The following is a 25,458-nucleotide window of genomic DNA, read 5'->3' on the forward strand; positions in this document are numbered from 1 at the left end:
CCACCCTCTTTAATCATAACTTTTTACTCTAGTGCTCCCCTTGATATCAAGAGAAAGAACCCCCACATCACACATCATCCTTTCCTCACACTGTTCATCATCTTTAAAGACTCTTCCATTTTCCTCTCTGACTTTCAGTTGACATTTCACCTTTCCCTGTGTGACACTTTCTCAACACTTCAGGCCTGGGAAAGGGTATGGACAGATGGGGGGCACAGAAGCAGGGGGTGCCAGAGAATATTCTCTAGTTATGTGTGGGGGTGCCAAGGTATAGTCCCTTCCAGCAGTTCAGGGTCCAGTATAAGGGAATCAGTTGGTAATTAGTATTAGGGGGAGCTACTGCTGTACAGGGAATATAAACTCTTAGGGTCGGACTGGGCTGGCACTGGGAAAAAACAAAGCAAAGATTTCTGGAGCGCACTGAGTTCACATATGCACAATGGTATGTGTAACCCCCTGGCATTTCTGTTGGAATTTGAGCATGTGAGCAGGGCCCCCAGAGTTTGGGGTCAGACTGGACAGAATTGTCCAGTCTGACCCTGTAAACTCTGTCTCTTTTATTTACACTATTGCGAGAATGTGAAAGTGAAAGCTGCAGCAAAATTTGCTCTTTGCCCCGTCAGCCATTCGGACAGAATAGGGATGGGAAATGGCGCTGGATAAAATCTTCCTTCTCTGCTGGATTTGCTGCAGCTCAGTGTGTAAGTGTTACTAGATATAATGTATCTCTGTGCATGCTGGGTAATGGGGGCCTGAGATGTGGGTGGTGCAATTGGGCTCTTTGATTCTGCTGCAGAAACTCCCTGATACTTTGTATCCCCCAGAGCTTATACTGCGATCTCTGTCTGTCTGTCTGTGAGTGCCAGTCTGGTACTGACTGATGTTACCCCTCTGTCTGTTTCCTATACCCAGTGTGTGAGTGCCAGGCTGGTACTGACTGATGTTACCCCTCTGTCTGTTTCCTATAACCAGTGTGTGAGTGCCAGTCTGGTACTGACTGATGTTACCCCTCTGTCTGTTTCCTATACCCAGTGTGTGAGTGCCAGGCTGGTACTGACTGATGTTACCCCTCTGTCTGTTTCCTATACCCAGTGTGTGAGTGCCAGGCTGGTACTGACTGATGTTACCCCTCTGTCTGTTTCCTATACCCAGTGTGTGAGTGCCAGGCTGGTACTGACTGATGTTACCCCTCTGTCTGTTTCCTATACCCAGTGTGTGAGTGCCAGGCTGGTACTGACTGATGTTACCCCTCTGTATGTTTCCTATACCCAGTGTGTGAGTGCCAGGTTGGTACTGACTGATGTTACCCCTCTGTCTGTTTCCTATACCCAGTGTGTGAGTGCCAGGCTGGTACTGACTGATGTTACCCCTCTGTCTGTTTCCTATACCCAGTGTGTGAGTGCCAGGTTGGTACTGACTGATGTTACCCCTCTGTCTGTTTCCTATACCCAGTGTGTGAGTGCCAGGCTGTTACTGACTAATGTTACCCCTCTGTCTGTTTCCTATACCCAGTGTGTGAGTGCCAGGCTGGTACTGACTGATGTTACCCCTCTGTCTGTTTCCTATACCCAGTGTGTGAGTGCCAGGCTGGTACTGACTGATGTTACCCCTCTGTCTGTTTCCTATACCCAGTGTGTGAGTGCCAGGCTGGTACTGACTGATGTTACCCCTCTGTCTGTTTCCTATACCCAGTGTGTGAGTGCCAGGCTGGTACTGACTAATGTTACCCCTCTGTCTGTTTCCTATACCCAGTGTGTGAGTGCCAGGCTGGTACTGACTGATGTTACCCCTCTGTCTGTTTCCTATACCCAGTGTGTGAGTGCCAGGTTGGTACTGACTGATGTTAACCCTCTGTCTGTTTCCTATACCCAGTGTGTGAGTGCCAGGTTGGTACTGACTGATGTTACCCCTCTGTCTGTTTCCTATACCCAGTGTGTGAGTGCCAGACTGGTACTGACTGATGTTACCCCTCTGTCTGTTTCCTATACCCAGTGTGTGAGTGCCAGGTTGGTACTGACTGATGTTAACCCTCTGTCTGTTTCCTATACCCAGTGTGTGAGTGCCAGGTTGGTACTGACTGATGTTACCCCTCTGTCTGTTTCCTATACCCAGTGTGTGAGTGCCAGACTGGTACTGACTGATGTTACCCCTCTGTCTGTTTCCTATACCCAGTGTGTGAGTGCCAGGCTGGTACTGACTGATGTTACCCCTCTGTCTGTTTCCTATACCCAGTGTGTGAGTGCCAGGCTGGTACTGACTGATGTTACCCCTCTGTCTGTTTCCTATACCCAGTGTGTGAGTGCCAGGCTGGTACTGACTGATGTTACCCCTCTGTCTGTTTCCTATACCCAGTGTGTGAGTGCCAGGCTGGTACTGACTGATGTTACCCCTCTGTCTGTTTCCTATACTCAGTGTGTTACAGACGCTGTTCTTATGTTATCCTATGCCAAAGAACAGCTTTTTTTGCCTGTTTTTTAAATTGTTTCTGCCTCCTGGTGCTTCATCTCTGTACAGAGATTGTTCTTAGAAGCAAATGATACTCACATGATATGAGATCCCCATCACATTCATATGTTACAATTGATTCAGTGTCCTCTTTTTAAAAAGTACGGCCATGGGCTCCCTAAGAAAGAAAATGGGGTCCTTATTTACTTATAATGTACAACGTGCATGTGATTCATGGTAATCGAGTGCCTGTAAAGGTGAATTACTGAGTGGAGAGGAAATTGGTAAATGTTGCCGTGAATGAGAGAAAGTGGATTGTGTTACATTCACATGAACAACTCCCAGGTCTCACACCATTACATTAAACATGTGAATAAAAAGTAACTAGAAAACTGGTCTAATGGATTCGCATGTTGAGTTTCTGTGATTTACTTGTCACTGATTCAATATCTCCTGGTAGAGCAGGTCTCACTGCAGGTTACACAGGGGGATCATTAGAATCATTACACATTTATAAATAACCAAATAACAATCAAAATCATTTTGTTTTATGTCATGACTCAAGTTGTTCAAGTGTAGTTTGTATTTATGGGGGTGTCAGTTTCTGACCATTTTTTGCATATTGTGTTCATGAATCAACTTACAAAACCTTAAATATAATATAATTATAAAGGGGACAAGGGAAGGGAAATGTATATGTCGGATCCAAGGGTCGGATACTTTCAGCTACTGTTATTGTAACACATGAAATTATATGTGAAATACGTTTTTTAAAACCAATAAGTTGTTGGTCGATGAATGTTTGTTGGAATTACATTTTTTTATTATGCAAAAACAATTTTTGGGAGTGTTTCCCTTTACAATGAAAGTGTCAGTCTTAAAATGTTTGTAGATTGAACTCATTTTCATTATGTTCATTTTAAAGGAGACATTTTGTGTAAAAAATATGAAAGTACCAGTACATTATACTCATTTAGATATAGAAGAATTGTGCTTAAAAAAGTAGTGTTTTAGACTGATTTATTGAATATTTCTGCAAAAACCCTAATAATCCCTCCCTTCTCTTCCACTTGCTGCTCCCTGAATTCCCAGGCTGTGCACTCAGCTCACTGCACTGTAGGACAGGAACCAATCAGCAGCTAGCAGGACCTGATAGGGAACTGAAGCCTGTCTGTGCTTGTGTGACTGCAGGGCTGTGATTGGCTGTCCCCCTCCTACTGTGCCCACCCCTCATTTGAAACCCAGACAGGGACCAGAGAACATCTATAGGGAGCTCCAATAAAGGGACTATTTTTAAAGATAATATTAATTTTTAGCACCATGTAAAAGCAACACCATATATTACTCATAATTGCCTACAAAATTAGTGTTTTTTCATTTATCCTGTATGTCTCCTTAAATCAGATCATGTTGGTGACCATGACATACAGTATTTACTAAGTAGGACAAAGTGTAGAAATTCAGCACAACCCTTTATGTGTTTCCAATAATGCATCTCCCTCCCCTGAATTCCTCAACTCATTTCAGCTCTCAACAAATTGCCGAAAATGTTGCCCTTGCCTCACCACTGGGCACAGTATTGTCCAACCCAGGTGCAAATCCAATCTAAATGGAGACAGGGACTGAGTAGGACTTCATGTGCATAAAAACAGAACCTATGGGTGCAATACCAGAGAGGAGCAGTGTATTTATCATTGGTGGGTGTAGAGTACAGTAGTAATGAGTAGGTTTGATGCTTTTCAAGTGTGACTGACCATGACCTGCTTCCCAACCAACACCCAACCTACACCCAATCCTGTCTTTTCTAACCTGCACTCTGATAAATTATAGATGATTGGGAACAGCCACCAAAAAGGGGTGTCAGTATAATTCACTACATCACTAAGGTGAGGGGCCCAGGTTGAAGTTTGATCGACCTTGTACTCACTGACCCAGCCTGTGGATCTTGTGAGTTTTGGGTCAACCCATTTAGAAAAAAAAAACCTTCAATGCTTTCCCCAATTATTCCAAACCTTTACCCATAATCCACCCAAACTGGTTCTATTCTGGGGAGTTGGGAAATTAGAATGAATATTAACTAGGGATTGAGAATACAGTGCATAAAATAACATTGTTTTATCACTACTTCAACAGACTCCCAATATAGAGTTCATGTAATAAATGTAACAAATACAGTGGTTTCAAAGAAGAATGAGATGTCTACTTATGGGGGGGGGGGAATGGGGCTTCATGTCCTAGTGACCATCCCTTGCTCGTCTGACTGTAGGTGCAGGAGGAATATTAAAAGCCACTGGGTTGTCTCCTATGAGGGCCTGAATATCACATTTTTACACATTTTTCTCTTTAGGGATCCTTCCTACAGAGGCAATGCTGAAGATAAAGGATGAGGCTCCCCCTATTGCTACACTGGGTTCTGATGTGACCCTCCCCTGTACATTCAGTGTGGCTCAGCCTGTGAATCTGCAGTACCTTGCAATAATCTGGATCTTCCAAAAACAAGAACTCGTGAGACTTGACAACAAGGGGATGAAGCCGAACCCAAGGGTGACATTCATTAATGCAGATGCCAAGAAAGGGATTGCTTCTGTGCAACTCCACAATGTCACAGTCACGGATGCCGGAGTCTACACTTGTAGCGTAATATACAGTCCTAACATAAGATCTAAGGACATAACGCTGAAAGTTCAATGTAAGAAGCCAATTTTTACATTTTTGTGACATTACATTACAAATCGGGGAGGGACACTGAATAAATGGGCTTCAACTCTTGAGTTTGGGATGAACCAGATCTACAGACATTTACAACAAATTTCCTTTGAGTGAAATGTAATGTTTCTATTTAAGTGTAACTCTTAGTGGAGACTACAGGTAGTAGTATTCAAGATAATTCTTCTATGCTTTAACTGGATTGTCTTGTTAGTGATGGGCGAATTTATTCGGCAGGCGAGAATTTGCGGTGAATTAGCACGATTCAACGCCGGCGAATAAATTCACGAAACGGCCACAAAAATGCGCTGGCGAAAATTCACCGCATAAAAAAAGTCGCCGGCGTACAAAAAAAACTGACGCCGGCTTCAAAAATGAGAAGCTGGCGCAGTTTCACTGGAAATTCGCAAATTTGTCACCGAAAAGAAACGGCGCAGATTTGCCCATCAATACTTGTAATCCAACCTTAAAAGATGAATATTTAGAAAATCTTCTTCAAATGTGTTTGTGTTAATATTATATATACACAGGGACAGTTATAGGTTTAATGTTTCTTGAGGAGGATGGGAGAGTATAGCCTGGATAAGGCAAGTGTTAAATATTTGAATTGGATTTTTTTAATAATAGAATTAACTGTATTATTTATCTTCCATTGGGACTTCGGGAAATCATAACTATTGAAATACAAAAAGTGAGCACTCAATATGCAGTTTGCTTCGTCCTACAGCTCTTCCTACAGTTGAAGTGTTAGAGGAAATAACAGAAGAACAAAGTATGATCGTCTGCTCAGTGTCTCGGTTCTACCCAAAGGATATCACTGTGACCATAATCCAGGAAGGAAAGGACCTGACCAGTTCTGTATTGTCCAACTATCAACACAATCTCGATGGCACATTCAGTTTGAACAGATCCCTGACATTAGAGGACTCTGTGAAACAAAGATCCATGTCATGTAGAGTCCAACATGAATCTCTTGCTGAGCCCATTGAGAAAGATCTCCTGCTCCTGCATAAAGGTAATGGAACAGCTGGAGGATTATGGGGCAAATTCACTAACGTCGGAAAATTTGCCAGCGATGGCTTCGCTTACAGCGCAACACTTTGCCAGGCGTAGATTCGCCAGGACAACACTAATTCACTAAAATCCGAATTTGTGTCCAGGGCGTCGAACACTGCTGAAGTTGCGCAAGCGTTACTGCACCAAGCAAAGCAAAGTTGCGCTAGCGTTGCCTAATTTGCATATGGTGGGAAGTTAAAGTACAATGGACATATATGTTGCAGCAAACACATTACACTACACAAGCCTGGGAAACCTTCATAAAAGAAAATAAAGTTGTTATTTTGTCCTACACATGAACCCAGTGTATAGTTTATGTGCCATATGTTAGGAAATGTAGGGCGGAAGCGAGTTACCCCAAAAAAAAATTACGCTCTTTTGCAGCCTATCACCCTGAAAAAATGAAAAGTCACCAGCGTTTTTTGGGACTTATCCAATCTACTCTATTGCACTTCTCCTGGTCTGAGGTGGTGAAGGCAAGTCTGGCGCAAGAGGTAACGTTCAGTAAAATCCGCATCTGAATTTGCGTAGTTATGTCCATTCGCCAGAGTGCAACTTTGACAGGCGTTAGGGAGCGAAGTACCACTAGAGTTTATATCTTTCGCTAGTGAAGTTGCGCCAGCAACTGTTAGTAAATCGGCGAAGTACCAAAATGATGTCACGCTGGCGAATTTTCAATAACGTTAGTCACTTCGCCCGTTAGTAAATTTGCCCCTTAGACTCTGTGACACTGTCTTTCACATACAAATATATAGGTTGTGCTGATGTACAAAAGTTAGCAAAAAAACACAACATTTTTCAAGATTTATTATACCCTGACGCTAGAAATACAGTAGCTGGAATCCAAAAATAATCAGGCTAAGACCTATGGAGGTCATATAAAAGTCAATGGCAGGGGTCCCTTGAAATATTTGAATATTTTTGTAGCCTTCATGATGTTCTGGGTTTATTTTTGTATAAAAAACCTCACAAACCTCTAAAACTTGACCATTGATAAATAACCTCCTTAGACTTTTAAACAGATTTCAAAATGAGACAGTAAAAACAGTGTGTTACACTACTGATTTGAATATATTTGTAGCCTTCATGATGTTTGGGGTTTATTTTTGGTGTGTTTCGCTCAAAACTCGATTAATTTGAGCAATTCCATTTTTTTTGCTGAAAAATCTATTAATTCATTTTTTGGGTTTTGCACCCTGGAATTCACTGATTTGAGTTTTGTTCAGTTGAGTTTTATCTTAAATTAGAAAACATTCAAGTTGTGAGTTCATTTGAGGTATAAAAAACCTCACAAACCTCTAAAACTTGACCATTGATATATAACCCCCTTAGACTTTTAAACAGATTTCAAACTGAGACAGTAAAAACAGTGTGTTACACTACTGATAATGGCTGATCCAAGGGCATGAAGGATCATTATTCAAAGCAGTTTTTCATAGAAATTTCAAAAACGACATAACTAATTACAAGTTCATTTAGACTTACACTACTTGATATATCATAACCTGGATGAGTGAAAAACCTTATATTTGTATGTATTGTTTTTGTTTTGTTTTCCAGTTAATGAAGAATCCAATAACGCTGTTGTGTTCGGAGCTGTCGGTGGTTGTGCGGTGCTTCTTGTACTTGTGATCATCGGAATAGTTTACTGCAAATACATCAGGAAAAAAGGTGAACAGGCAACTTTATAACATGCTCACCAAAATAAACATTTTTAATTTCTACTGTAATGCAATAGTCAAAATATGCCCAGAGATAGTTAAGGAATCAGTCTATTTCAGTTAATGACTATATTAACAAACCTTCCAAAAAGCCAAGCTGATGGCACCACTCATTTCATTGTTTGTTTATTGTGTCCTATTCAGGTCAGGAGATGTTTATAATGAGTGACATTCAGGGGCCTTCAGTTTGGATAGATGGGGTAAAGCTCAGACTTTACTGTACAACATCCAACTGTTCTCATGATGCCAAAGTCACTTGGATTGTAAAGGCACAAGATGGCACAGAGAGTGAATTCTCAGAGGCTGGTACTGGGGAGGCAGAGGAGGAACAGCCTCTTATCTCTAGAGAATATATTGTATCTAAAGAGAAAACCATCAAGTCCCAAAAGAATGGCCTCGGTGATTATTCCAGCACTTTCTGCTTCATTCCATCTGTATCCAGGCACCTTGGCACATCCGTCTCCTGCAAGTTTGTGTGTGGTGGGAAAACCCAGGAGAAGACCTTCCAGTTTAAGTCTATTCAAGGTCAGGAAATGGGGTGGTTATTGGGCCTCTAAATCTAAAGAATAGTGTTTTGCTAGTAACTGAAGAGAAAGTAACTTCCCAACATGCTCACTAAATCCCAACTCTTATCCTACCCCCTATAATAATAATAATTTCCACTGGTTTTTACAGGGGCTTTCACTGGTGAAGTAATAATGTGATTACTAAGACTATATTCTGTAATGTGTAATGTTACATTTCTCATAGCCAGTTTATAGGATCAATATATATATATTTATATTAGCATAAAAAAGAACAACAAACCAGAATATTCTAATGCCTTATGTCTTCTTAATAAAAAACATAGAAAGGAACTCCATAAACACGGTAAATAATGTCCCCGGCACGATATGAACACTAAAGTATAATGATTCAGCATAGAAGTTGGGCTGTGCCAATATGTCTGTGAGAGCATTTTTATAGGCCCATGTCTGAGCTATAAGATATGAATTTGGTGGGTTACACACTCCTTAAATTGAATAAAGTTTAGGGGCCTATTGATTTAATCACATTCATCAATACAATACAGGTTTATGAGGGACAAACTACAGAACTGCAGCTATGACAAAGTAATACCCTCAATACATTTCCATCACAGATTGTGGGCATTGCTTTGAAGATACGTCAATGGTCCTTTTGTAAATATTAAAAGACAGAAGTTAGAGTCATATTACTTTACATATGTTCTTATGTTACAGCCAAACCCAAGTTTATTGAGCCAATAAGTATGAGCCTTTGTGACTCTGGGAATGTGCAGCTATTAGCCACCCTGGAGAGGTTCTACCCTAAGGAGGGAATCAAGGTCACTTGGAGATGTAACAAGGACAAGTCACTAGAGACAAATGCACCAATTGATGAATTTATTACACATCCGGATAATACATTTACTGTGAGAAGCAAATATGAAATTCCTGGGGATCGGTTTAAGGATCCAGACTTTAAAGTTTGTGTCTTATGGAAACACGATTCTATGGAGAAAGCTGAGTCCAGAGAAGTGAGTGTGAAAGGTAAGATGGAGAAATTGCACTTTCACTATTGCTACTGATTGAAGGAAAATCTCAATTATCTACTACATTTGTACTGCATATACACCCACCATTTGCCAGCGCCATCACATTGTCCTAAAACAAATAGCAGCTTTCACTAGGCAGCCATTTTCCCTCTAACACATTATCAGTAAAATTGACATGTGCAAACAGGACATGTATGCTGTAAAGTTCATGCAATGAAGAATGCAGGTTTACACAGGCACAACATACTTTGATGAAAAGTTCTGCTGGGTTGAGCAGTGGAATTGTTAAGCTGAGCTCAGGAGAGGTGGTTAGGAGAAAAAAATACAATCAGACAGCTAGAGTTTCTATGGGAACCAGCAATGCTATCTCTTTTTGGCTGTTAGACTGGAGGGTGTGTTTAGTAATCTGAGCTGAGAAGAACTGAGCATGCTCATAAGTTAACAACCAAATCAAATTCCTGAGGTAGGGGGCTGAGTGGGTTAGAGGAGTAGAATGATTTCTAAGTGATTAAGGGGATGCTGCAACCATACTTTTAACTTTTTAACAACCAGAGTGACAGTTATCAATACATTTCAAAGAGGCTGTTCACTGATTACATATTTATAGAGGGGGTTTACATGTCCTTTAAGTCAGGTTCCATTGCACTTTGAATATGGGACTGTTCAAGTTAACAAAGCTGCACCTTCTTATTTAAGGCCTCTAACTTTCTACTGCTGCTCCCAAAGATGACAGGTAATATCTTTGTTGTGATTTAATGGTTCCAGGGCATTAGCGTCCCATCATCTGGTTTATATGTCAGTATCCATGTTCACAGACATGGGTTTCTTCTATAGCCTCTCCGTTTCTCAGGTACAATATATACTGGACATGTTTTATTAGATGACTGGAGGTGCTCTGCATGGGATTTTTTGGTGGTCCTTACTCTGTCCAAATGTTCCATAATTTTTTCATGGCATCAAGATTTTAATATAATTCCCACAAGGCTACACAATGTAAGTTTAACAAGGAATGTTATATTTTAGATATATATATATTTATTGTAGTTCCTGCTGTTCTCCCTTCCAGACTTCCCTTGGCACCCGACTATCGATGACATTCCCTTACAAAGTGAGAGAGAGAACAACAAATTAAGACTGAGCTGTAATATCTCCAATTACTTCCCTGATGCTCTCACTGTCATTTGGTTTGGGAAGAAGAAAGGAAGTCAGGAACTGTTTTCTGTATCTAAAAGTGACATTTATGACATGCAAATGCCCCAGTCCCAAAGGGGTACAAATCACACATATAAGTGCCAAGCATGTTTGGTTATCTCAGCACCAGAAAGCATGGAGCAGGACATGGAATATATCTGTAGAGTGGAGCATCCAAGCCTGAAGGAACCAATACAAGGAGGCACAGGGCCAATAAACAAATATGGTAAGACAAATGCATGTAGTGTTGGACTAAGATCCAATGCAAATCTGTATTAGGATTCCTACTTTAACCAATGTGCCCACTAGGGGCTTCATCCCTTTTTACTAAATCCAATCCATTAAAGGAATTTATTGCAAATAGGTTGTATAGACAATATAAATGAGCGCACAGCCTCCCACCACACGTAGCGAATATGTCAATCCTTTACCTATGGATGCACCGTCATCCCAAATATCAGTTTATTGATGAGAAAAAGGAGAGCACTCTAATGCAGATTAACTGCTTCCAATTGTAGACTGACATACATGTGTATAGTAGTCTGCAATAAATGAAAATCACAAGCAGTTAATCTGCATTAGAGTGCTCTTCTTTTTCTCATTGATAAGCTACAAAAAGGTTGTATGTATATGTATTTTGTGTTTAATATTTATTGGGTGCACAGCAATTAATATCCTTTTAGAACAATTATAATACAGATAAAGTGGAAGGAATAAGTGAAGCAAATAGGAGAAAATGAGATGTCCCGGCCCTCGTCTGTCATCTTCTAAACAAAACTTTCCTTAACCTACTCTCCTAATATGCAACTTTTACTTTCTTCTTTATTTCTTTCTCTTCTGTTTAATTACAGGAGAAGAAAAAGAAGAAGTGAAATCAAAACACTGTTAATCCATAAACACTCACTTCAAAGCAAACTAGTTCAGTGTGGCGCCTATATAGTATGTTTGGCCAAACTGCCTTATATAAAACTTAACTTTTAATAAAATTAGGCTAAAAAGAGGAGCGCCCACAGAAGACAAACCCACAGCTAGTAGCCCGTAAGGTCGCAGTGCCGGAACAATGTCCTTAAAAAACATTCAATTAAAAACCAGCAAATGGTGGAAACTGTGGTATCTTAATCAGCCAACAAAAATACTTTGCCGGTAGTAGTATAAACCATTGGTTACAGTGCAAACACTACCCGCTCCCACCCTTCCATTTGTGCCCCAAGGAAGTGTTAAGTGTTAATTGCTCCCCATTTCATTTCTTCTGTTTAATTAATTAGATTTTTAGCTAAACCTTTTTTTTTTCTTTTTCTCCTTAAATGCTCATCAGATTTGGCAGAGAAGCAAAGCTTCATTGTGCATAACATTCAGGGGCCACAGAGATGGCAAGAAGGAGAGAAGGTCACTCTGTATGGGACTGCCCTGTACTGTAAGAAGGATGTTCAGGTGACCTGGATGGTGATTGAGATGGATGGGACCAAATGGGAAATCCCAGACATTACCGAGTCAGGGGTCAATGACTATGTGGCTTGTAGCGAGAGAAGCGATAGATCAGACCTTGGGGGACTCATGGACATTACCACTTCCCTGAGCTTCACTCCTTCAGTCTCCCGGCACAGATCCATGAGCCTCAAATGCAAGTTTGTCTGTGATGGGAAATTTTCTGAAAAACTCTTCCAATATAAAGAACTCTATGGTGAGAAGTCACTTTATGATCTGTCTCTATCTGGCAATTAAATTAATAAACACTGCTTCATTTTAGACATTGCCTGTAAATGTTTTTCTTCACATTTGCAATTCTAAATCAACGCCTTCTGTTTACATTCTAAACTGACGTGAGTTTCAAGAAGAAGTTATATATGGGGCACTGTCTGTTTTTAGGTAGTGGGACCACATAGATGAACGTAGCTATTTGGACACTAAATTGCATTGTAAGTTTTAGTTCAATGTCCGAAGGTGCCTGAAGTTGCCTCACGAGGAAACTTTGGGCGACTTCATAAAACAAAGCAACGCGAGTGCCATGCTGCAAGCGATTTTTCATTCTCGCAGGTGGAAGACAGGGGGAAGCAGTTCGGGGAGATTAGTCGCCCCAAAGAAGAGGCGATTAGTTGCCTGGTGAATAAATCTCCCAGAATCTCCCAGTGTGACCTTACCCTAAACCATGTGTAAAACAATTTAAAACAGATGTAAGGGTGAAGAAACACAGAGCTACTAGTAGCAGCTACTTGTTGTGACTGCAAAATACTCTGCCATAGACAAAACTGAGAATTTCCTCGGCTAAAACACATGTAGTGTCTTAGCAAAGCCAATTATCACTATTGTCTATTTTGTAGCCATGACAATTACAGTAGCTGCTGCTAGTAGCTCTGTGTGTCTTCACCCTCAATGAAACTCTTGCTATAACTTATCTTTCCCCTTGTGTTTCAGCCAAACCCAAGTGCTTGAAGCCAATAAAATTCTCTCTCCTTGAGAATGGGGCAGTGCTGTGTTCTCTCAGCTTGCAGCAGTTTTACCCTAAATCCATGAAGATCAGTTGGGGAGCTGGGGTTCCCCCTTCCTGTGACAAGATGGAGTCAGACGAGGAAGTGACAGACTCGGGGATCACGTATGATCTTCTCAGCAAATGTAAAATTCCTGGGAGGCTTCTCCATGATCCTAACTTTACTTTCAAAGCTTCTTGGAAACACGAGTTCATGAGTGACTGGGAATCCACCCAACTGTCCATCAGAGACCCAGGTAATGTATGAAATATATTGTTTTTTCTGTGCTTGTTTGTGTGTGTGTTTATGTTATAGAGTGAAAAAAAATTCTCAAATTATTTTTCAGTTATTTAAAGGTACAACTTCTTGACCCTCATTTATGCAAGTGACAGATTAAGGTGATAGTCGATAAATAACCCAGTAAATCAGCAATTTGCAACTATTTTATTTCTCCTACATCTCCAAGCATCATGTCAGTAGAACCCCTAGAATTTTTATGTACTAAAGGGAGTTGTAAATCTGCTATATCGGGGACCAAAAAGAAAATTAACTTGTCCCCATTAACAAAATCAACAGTACAGATCTGGAGGGCTGCCTTAACCTACTTTCCCAGAAGAGACCCCTATGTCTCTATTTGTACCCCCCATTGTATAACCCTCAACTCCCCCATCTGTTATCTATCCCCAACCCCATTGTGTGGGCACAATACAGTATCAAATACCTGGGTCACAGAGAATGGAACGCTATTACCTTTAAATACTCTGAGAGATAAATTTAATTTGCCAAACCAGATGTTCTTCTGATACCTTCCAAAACCTTCCACTTGGGCATGCTCTAAAAACCCAATTTGGTAACATAAGTATAGACACTACCCCCGGTAGATTTGCGGAAATGATATTTACTTCCTAGCTGCCAAAACAGCCTCCAAGTTTTATTCCCTGTTGAATAAATCAGAAGGACTGGTCCTACCAAAGCTTTACAAAAAATGGGCCCAAGACATAAAAAACTTCATGCCCGAGCAGTGAGTTTACATCCTGGAAACGCACAATGAGAACATGGGAAAACTTCTGAGCAGACTAGGGAACTGAACGTGTAGTTGTAGGATGGGGAACTGAAAGTGTAGTCAATGGTCGGGCCAGGTCAGGCAATGCAGTACAAAATCAGGAAACAGAGACATAGTCAGGGTCACAGGTCGGGGTCAGAACCAACAGTAGCACTGTACAAAATCAGAATATGAAGAATGATCAGTAAACGGGCAGAGGTCAGAACAGGCAGTGAAGTAGCAGTAATCAAGGACAGGTTAGGGTCAAGGATCAAGATCTGAATTGAATAAGTGCACCCAGGAACTATGGAGTACTAACAGGCGTACAGTAAAAACAAGAAGCTTGTGGGATTATTTATAGTATAAAAAACATTTCACATTATTATATTTGTAAATATTTTAACAACACCTTTGTACCAAAAGTTTGATGAAAAATGTTCCCACTCCAAATCTTTATATGGGATTTATTTTAATAAAAGAAAGATAATATTTCAAATTCAATGTTTTACAACTTTTCTATAATAGATATTTAAGTCTTCAAAACTGCAGAGTTATTGGATTTCTCTAACACAATTCTTTCCTATGTACATGTCTACTTTTTGATGGGTGATTTGGTGTCCCCAAAATTTGCATGAAAATAGAAATCAGGTGTATTCAACTTGTCAATGCAAATTCGCGCATGCCGAAAAAATTCGTCCATCACTAGCCATCATTTAAAATCAAATGGCTTCTTCATGGCCCCAAGAAGGAAGGATTGAAGATGTCTTTATGTCTAGGTCTATCTAAAGCAATTTCAAAGGGTTTTGAAATCTTATGTAACATAGGATAAAAAGATTATATACAGAAAGGCTAACATTTGTGTGCCTGAGAATTTACCAATGGCTAGGGATGGGCATATTTTTTTGCCTTGTTTTGCCATGGAAATGTCACCCATAGACTTGTATGGCGTCGTGCATTAAAAAAAAAGACGCACGTCAAAAAAAATTTTGGCACGTGACAAAAAAATTTAGGCGCCCATAGACTTTAATGGGCGTCTATGACATTTTGCCGGCGGCAAATTTTTGGCAAAACGAAACGGGTCAAATTCGCCCATCCTTACCAATAGCGTCATTAAGTTTGTTCAATGAGCTAGAAGAGGAATCTATGAAATCAAAGGTAACTTCATTGGATCTAGAGACAGCCATAAAGGAGTAAATAAATAATTATCTCCAGAAAATATGACTGTAACACTTTCGACGCCCTTTTGTCGGTGTTACACTCCACATGTGGCGCTTACCTGATGACATGGAAAAAACCTGAGCCACTCCGCAGTAGTATGGGGAGAGACTGGTTACCTGGTACTTACTAGCACAGTGCGGGTGGCCCCACTAGGGATACAGTAATAACACACAGTATTGGTGAAGCTGAATAATGGTTTATCTAAAATAAATGGCCAACTAGTACATGCAGCACTCCTAACCGGTGGCAATAGGGCCTTAGTAACTAACTTGCTAGCTCCAAGCTGTCTAGCTACCTAAAAAGGTCCTTTAACAAACAGTCTCTTTATTCTTCAGCGCCTCTTTAGGGCACTGTCCCTTTAAACAGGATACTCACAAATCCTCTTTGGAAACTTTAGAGCTCTCTCTAGGTGAGTCCAGCACAGTCAGACATACAGTGAGACTAGCAGCCCCTTTGGATGCTCAGATAGGAATCTCCTGCTGGTTGTTCCTCCAGTCTGGATTCCTTTCACACTCTCTGTCTCTCCAGGCACAGTATGTGGCTTCCCTGTGCCAGTCTGATCCAAATGAATGTGGTGCAGCCTCTCAGCTCTCTGGTCCCACCAGCAGCTCTCTGGCTTCCTTCTCTGTCCACCATGTGGCTCTCTATGCCAGGCTCTCTTCTTTTGCCAGTCTCTGTGACTTCCTCTTCCTGCCTGCCACTCACTAGCTGGTGAGTCACTTCCTGTTGCAAAGAGATCACTGAATATCTGGTTGCTAGGTAACCGCTTACAGCACACTCACACACACACAGGTTCTGGGCTCCTGCCCTTACAGGGATATGAGCAATGATTTTGCACCAATTCCCTACATGACCAAATATCTGTCTGTGGTTTCAAAAAAATAATTATAGACTTTCTCCTGTCACACACAGACACTATACAGTCAGATAATGTAACATCTCTGGGAGTTTCCAGCAGTGTGTCTTGGACCCCAGTGAGGTTGTGGCCCCTAACCCAATATAGTCATATCAATCGTTATTTAAAACACTTGCTGTGTTTTCAGTTTGTGAATTTTACTTCTGTAGGTTTTCCATGGAAACCAGTAGTCCAGAACATTCCTGTGCCCAATCTCTTTGTTAACAATCCAGTGACACTGATGTGCCAAGTCTCTAATATCTTCCCTGAGTATGTGACTGTGAAGTGGTTCAGGAGGGAGAAGGATGGAGAGGACTTGTTCCCAGTGCCTCACAGTGAGAAGTACAAGATTCCAGAGATTAAATTGGAGAAGCAAGAAGACAAGACATTTCAGTGTCAAGCTCGTTTAACCTTCACCCCAACCATTAGCTCAGAGCAAGGAGCTGAATTCATCTGTAGGGTGGAACATCCAAGCTTAGAAAAAGCTGAGGAGAGGAGAACCGGTCCCCTCCAGATACAAGGTAATGGGTTGGACGACTTTATTTTCATACATTGTAACTGTTGGGAGTTACTGGGAGTTTTACAAATAATCTTTAGCAACATCTTGGTGCAATCTACTTAGAAATTGACTTGCAATCTAATTAACTACTAATTTTATACTGGATTTCTATTATTCTATTTTCTAGTACCTACTAAAATACTTAGGGCCAAGTGCAAGAGCTATAAAGCAGCTATTAAATACACAGGCCATCGACTGCATTAAAACACATCTTATTATATACTTAATTATCCACAACAAGTACAACATGACCCACAAGTCATTGTCTATATATCTGTGATATAAATTAATGAGAATAAGGGACTGTAAACTCTGATTTATTGTGACGACACATTCTATAATAGAATCCTCTGAACAGATCCTTCATCATAATGTGTTAATTTGCAACCATTTTATTTTGGCAGAGGAGAAGACATTCATTTCAGAGAAGAAGAAGTTAATTGTAAATGATATTCAGGGGCCAGACAAATGGACACAGGGAAGAGAAGTCACTCTTTATGCCATGGCTTCTTACTGCCCCAAGGATATAAATGTGATATGGATTATAAGAGAGAGAGATGGGAAAGTGTGGGAGATCTGTGACACCCCAACAGAGAGAGGCAAGAAGCCCACAGCCCAAGGACTCAGCAGATATGTGGTAACTAGAGAAAGTACTGATACATCAGACAAAGAGGGGCTCCTCAATGTGTCCAGTTCCATGAGATTTATCCCCTCTGTATCTGCCCACTCTGGGGTGAGTCTCATGTGCAGATTTGTCTGTGATGGAAAGAGCAAAGAGAGAGAATTTAAGCCAAGAGCCATCTATGGTAAGTAATGTATTTGTGATCTTCAGTCTCTATAAGGGAAAGCAAAGTGAAGCCCTTGCCCATAACTAAAGAACCAACACAGAGCGGCATATTTGTCAAAATTTGAGATTAGAGCTCATTACAGGAAAAGGTAGTTCACCATTTGATAAATACATGTAATAAAATTACCTGGTGGTCTAGTGGTGCGGTGGCGTGGACGGCCGCCATGCTGCCGCGCTCCTTCCCCTGTCTCCGGCGCCATCTTGGTCTCCTAGGGCGCGCGCGGCGCGCCTGCGTGCCTCTTAAAGGTACGCATTGCGCATTGGCGCACGTTTTGGCGCGAAATTTGAAAGTATTTAAGGCCCATTCATACTCCCAGCCAGTGCCCGTGATAGAACTTGTTTCTAGTGGTTTCCTGAGCCTTGTGCATCTGATCTGAATCTCGTCTGTCTGATTATCCGTGTTTGACCCTTCCTGTATCCTGACTATTCTGAAATCTGTATCCTGACACTTGCCTGCCTACGACAACTCTTCCTGCTTAACCCCCTGATTGACAACCCGGTTTGACCCTTGCCTGCCTGACGATTCTGATATCCGCCTGCCTCGACTCTGCTTGTCTGACGATTCTCTTGCCTGCTCCATTTGTACCGTGACCTTCAGCCCAAAAGACTCTCTACCTGCCGTGTCTCTCTGCCAGCCAGAACATCTCGCTTTGTACCCCTCGTTAAGTCCAGGTGGCACCCAAGTAAGCTGAGGGCTCCTCCCGAAGCCCAACAGTGGTCACACTACTGGTGAACCCGAGCCGAGACCAGGGTACTTAGCACCTGTTCTGGTATTGGGTGCCGGCTGTGACAATACACTTCTTAAAATCCCATGGTAATGAATAGAAAGTGGATGATTTTTTCTGTAGGGAGCTCTAATCATACATCCTGATAAATCTACCCCATAAACTAGTCTTATTAAGACTCATAAGATTTTATGTAGATTTCTTCTTTAACTCCTGATGATATTTTATTCACAGTAGCTTATCACATGTATAAAATGACAATTTAGAGATATTCCAATATAGTACTGGGCTGCCATTGTCTTTCAGAACAGATTCTCGCAGTATAAACAGAGGAAAGCACATTCTGACTGTGACATTTCTTTACTTCTCTGATGTCTTATTTCTTCTAAGCCAAAGCTCATGTGTATTTCAAGTCTTCCTATTGGCACACCCCTACATTATTTTTACACCAACAATATTAGGGGTATGTGCTCTTTCAGGACTGGAACTAGGGGTATGCAGAAGAGGCACCTTCCTAGGATACTACAATGAGCGGGCGCTGGGCAGGTGCGTGTTGAAGGGCCCTCTGCCTATGCTTAATCTGGGTTTCTGTGTGCCCTGCTTCATGGGTTTGGTAGTATCTGTTCTTTTCTGCGCGTAACCCTTGTGACGTCACTGCAAGCTCGCACAGCTCTTGCACAAAGGAGATCATGGTGGCCGTCTGGATTGCATAGGGTGCCTGGTCAGCTTGGCTTACCCCTGTGCTCTTTACAGAAGCTCTAAAATCATCATATTTGATTTTCATCCTTTTGTGAATCCAAGGTACATTTTTTTCAGTGCATTTTAGTTTGTCTGATTTACTGTCAAAGTTAAACAAAAGAACCATATTGGTTAGGGATAAAAGTTTAAAAAGGAGCCAAAGAGCCCTTCTGAAATGCACTGAGAGACTTCTTAAAACAGAAGAGCACACATGCCTCATGCTACACACATTGCACTGCCTTAAACCCAAAAATGAAAGGCTTTAAAGGAGACATTTAGTGTAAAAAATAAGAATGTACCAGTGCATTATACTCATTTAGATATAGAAGAATTGTGCTTAAAAAAGTAGTGTTTCAGGCTGATTTATTGAATATTTCTGCAAAAACCCCTAATAATCCCTCCCTTCTCTTCCACTTGCTGCTCCCTGAATTCCCGGGCTGTGCACTCAGCTCACTGCACTGTAGGACAGGAACCAATCAGCAGCTAGCAGGACCTGATAGGGAACTGAAGCCTGGCTGTGCTTGTGTGACTGCAGGGCTGTGATTGGCTGTCCCCCTCCTACTGTGCTTCTGGCAGGGACACGCCCACCCCTCATTTGAAACACAGACAGGGACCAGAGAATATCTATAGGGAGCTCCAATAAAGGGGACATTTTTAAAGATAATATTAATTTTTAGCACCAAGTAAAAGCAACACCATATATTACTTATACTTGCCTTACAAAGTTAGGGTTTTTTCATTTATCCTATATGTCTCCTTTAACCTTCACTAAAAGCACTATAGGTGGAAACAATACGTATTCGGCCTTGCACCACATCTGCACATACACATATGTATATTAATCAGAACAGAGCCAACCAGAACATGTGTCCACTCACATTTCATTTGCCATGAGGAGTATAGCAAAGACTTTCTTTTCTGGATTCAGCAGTCTTTCTCCAGTTATGTCACTCCTAAATCTTGCTGCTAGAATCATCTAACCACTCAGTGCTTGCCCCATTCTTGTTTATGTTTCTTCACAGATGCCCTGTTTTTTTTCACTCTATCCAACACTTATCCAACATAACACAAATGAATAACTCTCTCCAACAGTTTACAGACAGAACATAAAATGTTATATTAAAACCTTTTGGGTCCACTGAATCAAGGAAATAAGTTCCTAAGCCAGGGTACATAAGAGGGGTGTAGTACAACTGAATATTACCCTTAACCCCTCAACAATTCACATGCAAGCCATTGTAACATTTCACCCACACCCAACTACTTATGGGGGGAATTCACAATTCAAGTGGAGAAATGTTTAGAGTAAAAGTGGTGGTAAACTGATGTAACATACTTTCTTCATATTCACAAACAGAAATCCTCCTAAATTCCAACTCAACTGCCACTTTTTTAGTAAAGTGTATAGATACTTGTATGACTATTTCTTTCAGACAACATAAAAATGGTGCAAAAATAAAATTTTAAACAACATTTTAAAAATGGAGTAAAGCTCAGTGTAACTCTTGCCTGTGTGTCAGATCAATTCTAATATAATCTGCTTTGTTTCCACCAATCTTCATTTCTCACCTCTTGTAGGTGCCCCATTGGTGTGTTATTATCATATTAATAGGGATCAGCATTTTATAGTCAGGGCACAAGTTTGTGTCTAAAAGTCTCATTAGCAAAACAAGTAATACACTGATTAAACAAGTGCATTATTTGCATTATTTTACTAGTATTATTTTATTTATACTAGTATTTATTTAGATTAATGAATGAGGCAATATCAGCAATTTGAGTGACTATATTGTCTAAAGGAAAAGTAAAGCCTCTCAGCCATTTTTTTAGTTTTAGCAGCAATTAGACACTTGACCTGAGATAATTAAACATATTTCTGATACAAACAGAAGTGGAATTACACAAACATGTATACAGATTTAGAAAGCCCAGGTTATCCTGAAATAAATTATGTATAATATTCCTAGGTAAAATAAACCCCCACCCTGGAAATTCCAATTTGATGTCTGACTGGCAAGGTTAGTAAGAGTTAAAGGGGTGGTTCACCTTTAAAGTAACTTTTATTATGTTATAGAATGACCAATTTTAAGCAACTTTTCAATTGGTTTTCAATATTTATTTTATATAGTTTTATAGTTATTTGTCTTTTTCTTTTGGTTATTTGCAGCTTTCAAATGGGCGTTGCTGTCCCCTTCTAAAAAAGAAATGCTCTGTAAGGGTAAGGCCAGATGAGGAGATTCGGGGAGATTTTGTCTAAAGCACACACAGTGCTGCGTTTACAGAATTTGCCCAAAGTAGCCTCAAGAGGAAACTTCAGGCGACTTTGGAAAACGCAGCACTGTGTGTGCTTTAGCGCAGGCGACTTTTCATTATAGAGGATGGGAAGACACGCAGAGGCAGTTCGGGGGGAGATTGTCGCACAGGAGAAGAGGTGATTAGTCGCCAGGCGACAAAATCTCCCCGAATCTGCTCGTGTGAAGGCTACAAATCTATTGTTATTGCTTTTTATTACTGATCTTTCTATTCAGGCCTCTCCTATTCATATTCCTGTCTCTTATTCAAACCATTGCATGGTTACTAGGGGAATCTGGGCCCTAGTTACCAGATTGCTTAAAATGCAAATTGGAGAGCAAATTGGAGAGCTGCTGAATAAAAAGCTAAATAAGTCGAAAACCTTCAATTATAAAAAATTAAAACAAATTGCAAATTATCGGAGAATATCACTCTACACCATACTAACAGTTATTTCAAAGTTGAACATCCCCTTTAAAGACAAATTCAGAAAAAATATTGTTAAAATGTTGTGCAAAAGACAAAATCTGAAAAGCGTCTGTTTAAAAGACAAATTCACAAAAGTGGAGATAAAGAATTAATTTGCATTAGACTGTACAGACACTAAATAGCCACATACTACATAGCAGAGATAATTTATATATATATATATATATATATATATATATATATATATATATATATATATATATATATATATATATATATATATATATTTATATATATATATATATATATATAAAATAAATAAATAATTGGGATGGGAAACCCTGTACTGACATGTCGGGACTAGAAGAAAAGGAATTTACGTCCAGTAGGTAAGTAAAATTCTCTATTTCTTCTAAGTCCCTCCATGTCAGTACTCATGGGATCTAACAAGCCATGCCCCGAAAACAAGGGGTGGGAATAACCAACATAAGGAAATAACCAAACTGATGCTAAGGAGGCCCTGAGTAATAAGGCCAGCATCACATCCATCCAACAGGGGAGCTGATAAAATGTATATCTCCTGAAAAGGGTAGATAAAAGGCACAAGAACATGAACAACATGTCCTAGGAAATGGTAAATGATTGACAACAAGAGCTACAAAACAACCACTAAATTACAGAGACCGGTACTTGAGGATCAAGCATTGCAGATTAAGAATAAACATATTCTGCTTAAAAAGGTTCCCTCAGTGACTAGAGGGATACCTGCAATATGGTTATCTGACAAAACCCCACCTGGGGAAGAAAAAAATCCTGCAACTGTTAAAACAAAAAGGTTCCCTGGGACATAACCAGAATCATGTCAATAGCCATCTCAGAACTAAAACACCCTAGAAACCACCAGGATCAGATCAGAAACTAAACAGAACTTGGATGCATCTATGACCAGTGCTGGAGAAATACACGATCCTCAGCAATAGCAAGTGGCCCTAAAAAGACTTGGCCCACATTAGCCTAGTCCTGCATCTTAATGGAAGCAGCTCAAACCAGTGCTGACTGGAGTCAACTCCACACCAGAGATCAGTCCAAGATCCACCAACTCCATGCTAATAATACCTAATGAAGACTTAACTAAATGAACACCAACTCTGGGTTATCATAAATCAGCATATCATTATAACCATTGTAGAGCCATGCTAGTACAGCCCAGTAGCTCCACCAACCACCAAATCTAAACTGGGCATACAACAGCACAAGGATAAGCTGCTAAACCAACCAATGTGACTTAAAGCCATCTACCAGTAAGATATGCTGTTGCCCCAGCCAACTGATACACAAGCAAGCAATGGGACCCAAGACAATTACAGTTCTAGAAAACACCCACAAAAGCGGAGGCCACTACAGCTCAAGCTGCACAATGCTACAGTTTATGCAAAAACTGAACCAAACCTGTGACCATACATAGAAGCTACTGAACCAGCCAACAGCTGGGGTCACAATCCAAAATCAGGCATGCCAGAAGCTTTTAGCCTACAAACACTGGTACCAACCAGCAATGATGCACAATCCACTGACAGAGAGCCAGCCACCATACATGCAACCAGTGGTGGACCAGCCAGCTATTATGTATTCCAACAAAGATGTGTAAGGCCATTGTCACACTAGCAGGCCAAGATGCCCCTCAGCTGAAGTGTATGCAAAACACCAGAGTGGAATTATAATACACAAGCAATAGTACATAAGACAGCTATTGTGAATGCCACCCTTGGGGACAAGGTCACCAACTGCACTGGCACCTGACACAAAAGTCAATTTCCATACATGCAACAAAGGAGCACAATCCAGTTGTCAAACTTGCAAAACCCTGGTCCACAAGCCAGCCTTATTGATAATAAGCAGTGGCATGCAAGACCAAAAACAATGCATGTAAGGCAGAAGCAAAGGTTAGCTGTAAGCCGACAACATATGACCAACATCAGCTGCTGAATACCAATCAGCAACAAAATTAGCTATGGGCTGTGAAACTCAGAGCAAACACCAGCTGATGGTACAACCCATGTTAGATCCAACCAAATAGTCAATCATGCCTACTGCTGGTGTAACCAGAACCATGCCTGCAAGGATTGTAGACAAGACAAAACCAATGGCTGTTGTCCTGCCAAGGATTGCCGCAAGGTAAACAGACATGCCCACCAAGGGCCACAGCAAGAATAGTAACCATGCCTATCAGCCGCCACAGCCTGGCTGGTGACCTATGCACCATATGTCACAACCAAGACTGGCAGCCACAAGCTCCCAAGGACCATAATAAAAACTAGCGGCCACCTCAGCCAAGGTCCACAGAAAAGGCCAACAGCCCAAGAACCCTGGTAAAAGGCAAGCAAGCACCTAAGTTAAGGGCCATGAAAACAGGCCCACAGCCATAATAACCCAGGTAAAAGGACAACCAAACAAATGTGCCAAGGGTAAAAGACCACATGAGCCAAAGGCTCATGCAACAGGCCAGCAGAACAAGGGCCCTTGTAAAAGGCCAGCAGACCCAGGAGCCGAGGACCATGGTAAAAAGCCATGGACCAAAACAAGGGCTCTAACCCAAGCCAAGGGCCATAATGAAAGCCAGAGGCCACACAAACCCAGCTCCCTGGCGAGATGCCGAGGCCACACAAAGGGCCATACATAGTTACATAGTTACATAGTTAAATTGGGTTGAAAAAAGACAAAGTCCATCAAGTTCAACCCCTCCAAATGAAAACCCATCATCCATACACACACCCCTCCCTACTTTTAATTAAAATTCTATATACCCATACCTTTACTAACTATAGAGTTTAGTATCACAATAGCCTTGGATATTATGTCTGTCCAAAAAATCATCCAAGCCATTCTTAAAGGCATTAACTGAATCAGCCATCACAACATCACCCGGCAGTGCATTCCACAACCTCACTGTCCTGACTGTGAAGAACCCTCTACGTTGCTTCAAGCATAGACTAAAAGCTGGCTTCAAGCATGTTAAGGTGCCAATAGACATAACAGTAAGTGCCCCTTAATCTACCAACAATTAAAGAAAGGAAACCTACAGTCACAAAAACTCAGTAGATGTAGTATAACTACAACTGCCAAAACTACAAAAACCACCAGATGGGAATAGAATATCTAAGAGAAGGCCTACTTCACACAAAAAGATGCCATATAAATCGGAACACTGCCTGTTAAGTGTGGAAACATCAAAAATGGGGCACAATGCTGCTACAGCAGAACAAAACCCTAGCCGGTCCTGGAAATACCAGGTGTAATAAGAGCACACTTACCTACTGTGTCTGCACAGAGAACAAAGCTAAGACCTCAGATGACATCAATACAAGAAGTCAGAGGAACACAGGCACCTAACCAGATCATATGCACTAGACAGTAGGAATAATCCAGACAGATCCTTGGTGGCAGAATGCTTCTTAGGAGCAGACTCAGGGGCGTAACTACAGAGGAAGCAGACCCTGCGGCTGCAGGTGGGCCCAAAAGGTATAGGGACCCATGAGGCCCAAATAAAGAGCAATTTCAATATGTATTGGTAAAA

General features: G+C 41.0%; 1 protein-coding gene across 1 annotated transcript in view; it reads left to right on the plus strand.

Annotated features, from left to right (window-relative positions):
• The first annotated feature begins 599 nt into the window (after nucleotides 1–599).
• Nucleotides 600–25,458, plus strand: part of LOC108703822 — a 68,433-nt gene continuing 43,574 nt past the window's right edge. The window contains exons 1-11 of the mRNA XM_041576354.1: nucleotides 600–701; nucleotides 4,793–5,134; nucleotides 5,879–6,166; nucleotides 7,768–7,878; nucleotides 8,073–8,453; nucleotides 9,170–9,478; nucleotides 10,550–10,900; nucleotides 11,990–12,355; nucleotides 13,087–13,395; nucleotides 16,465–16,815; nucleotides 17,258–17,659. Coding sequence (XP_041432288.1) covers nucleotides 650–701; nucleotides 4,793–5,134; nucleotides 5,879–6,166; nucleotides 7,768–7,878; nucleotides 8,073–8,453; nucleotides 9,170–9,478; nucleotides 10,550–10,900; nucleotides 11,990–12,355; nucleotides 13,087–13,395; nucleotides 16,465–16,815; nucleotides 17,258–17,659 — 3,262 coding nt within the window. The 5' untranslated portion in view covers nucleotides 600–649. The remainder of the gene's footprint in view (nucleotides 702–4,792; nucleotides 5,135–5,878; nucleotides 6,167–7,767; nucleotides 7,879–8,072; nucleotides 8,454–9,169; nucleotides 9,479–10,549; nucleotides 10,901–11,989; nucleotides 12,356–13,086; nucleotides 13,396–16,464; nucleotides 16,816–17,257; nucleotides 17,660–25,458) is intronic.

This window comes from Xenopus laevis, chromosome 9_10L (genome assembly GCF_017654675.1).
Source record: "Xenopus laevis strain J_2021 chromosome 9_10L, Xenopus_laevis_v10.1, whole genome shotgun sequence".
Lineage (NCBI taxonomy): Eukaryota > Metazoa > Chordata > Amphibia > Anura > Pipidae > Xenopus > Xenopus laevis.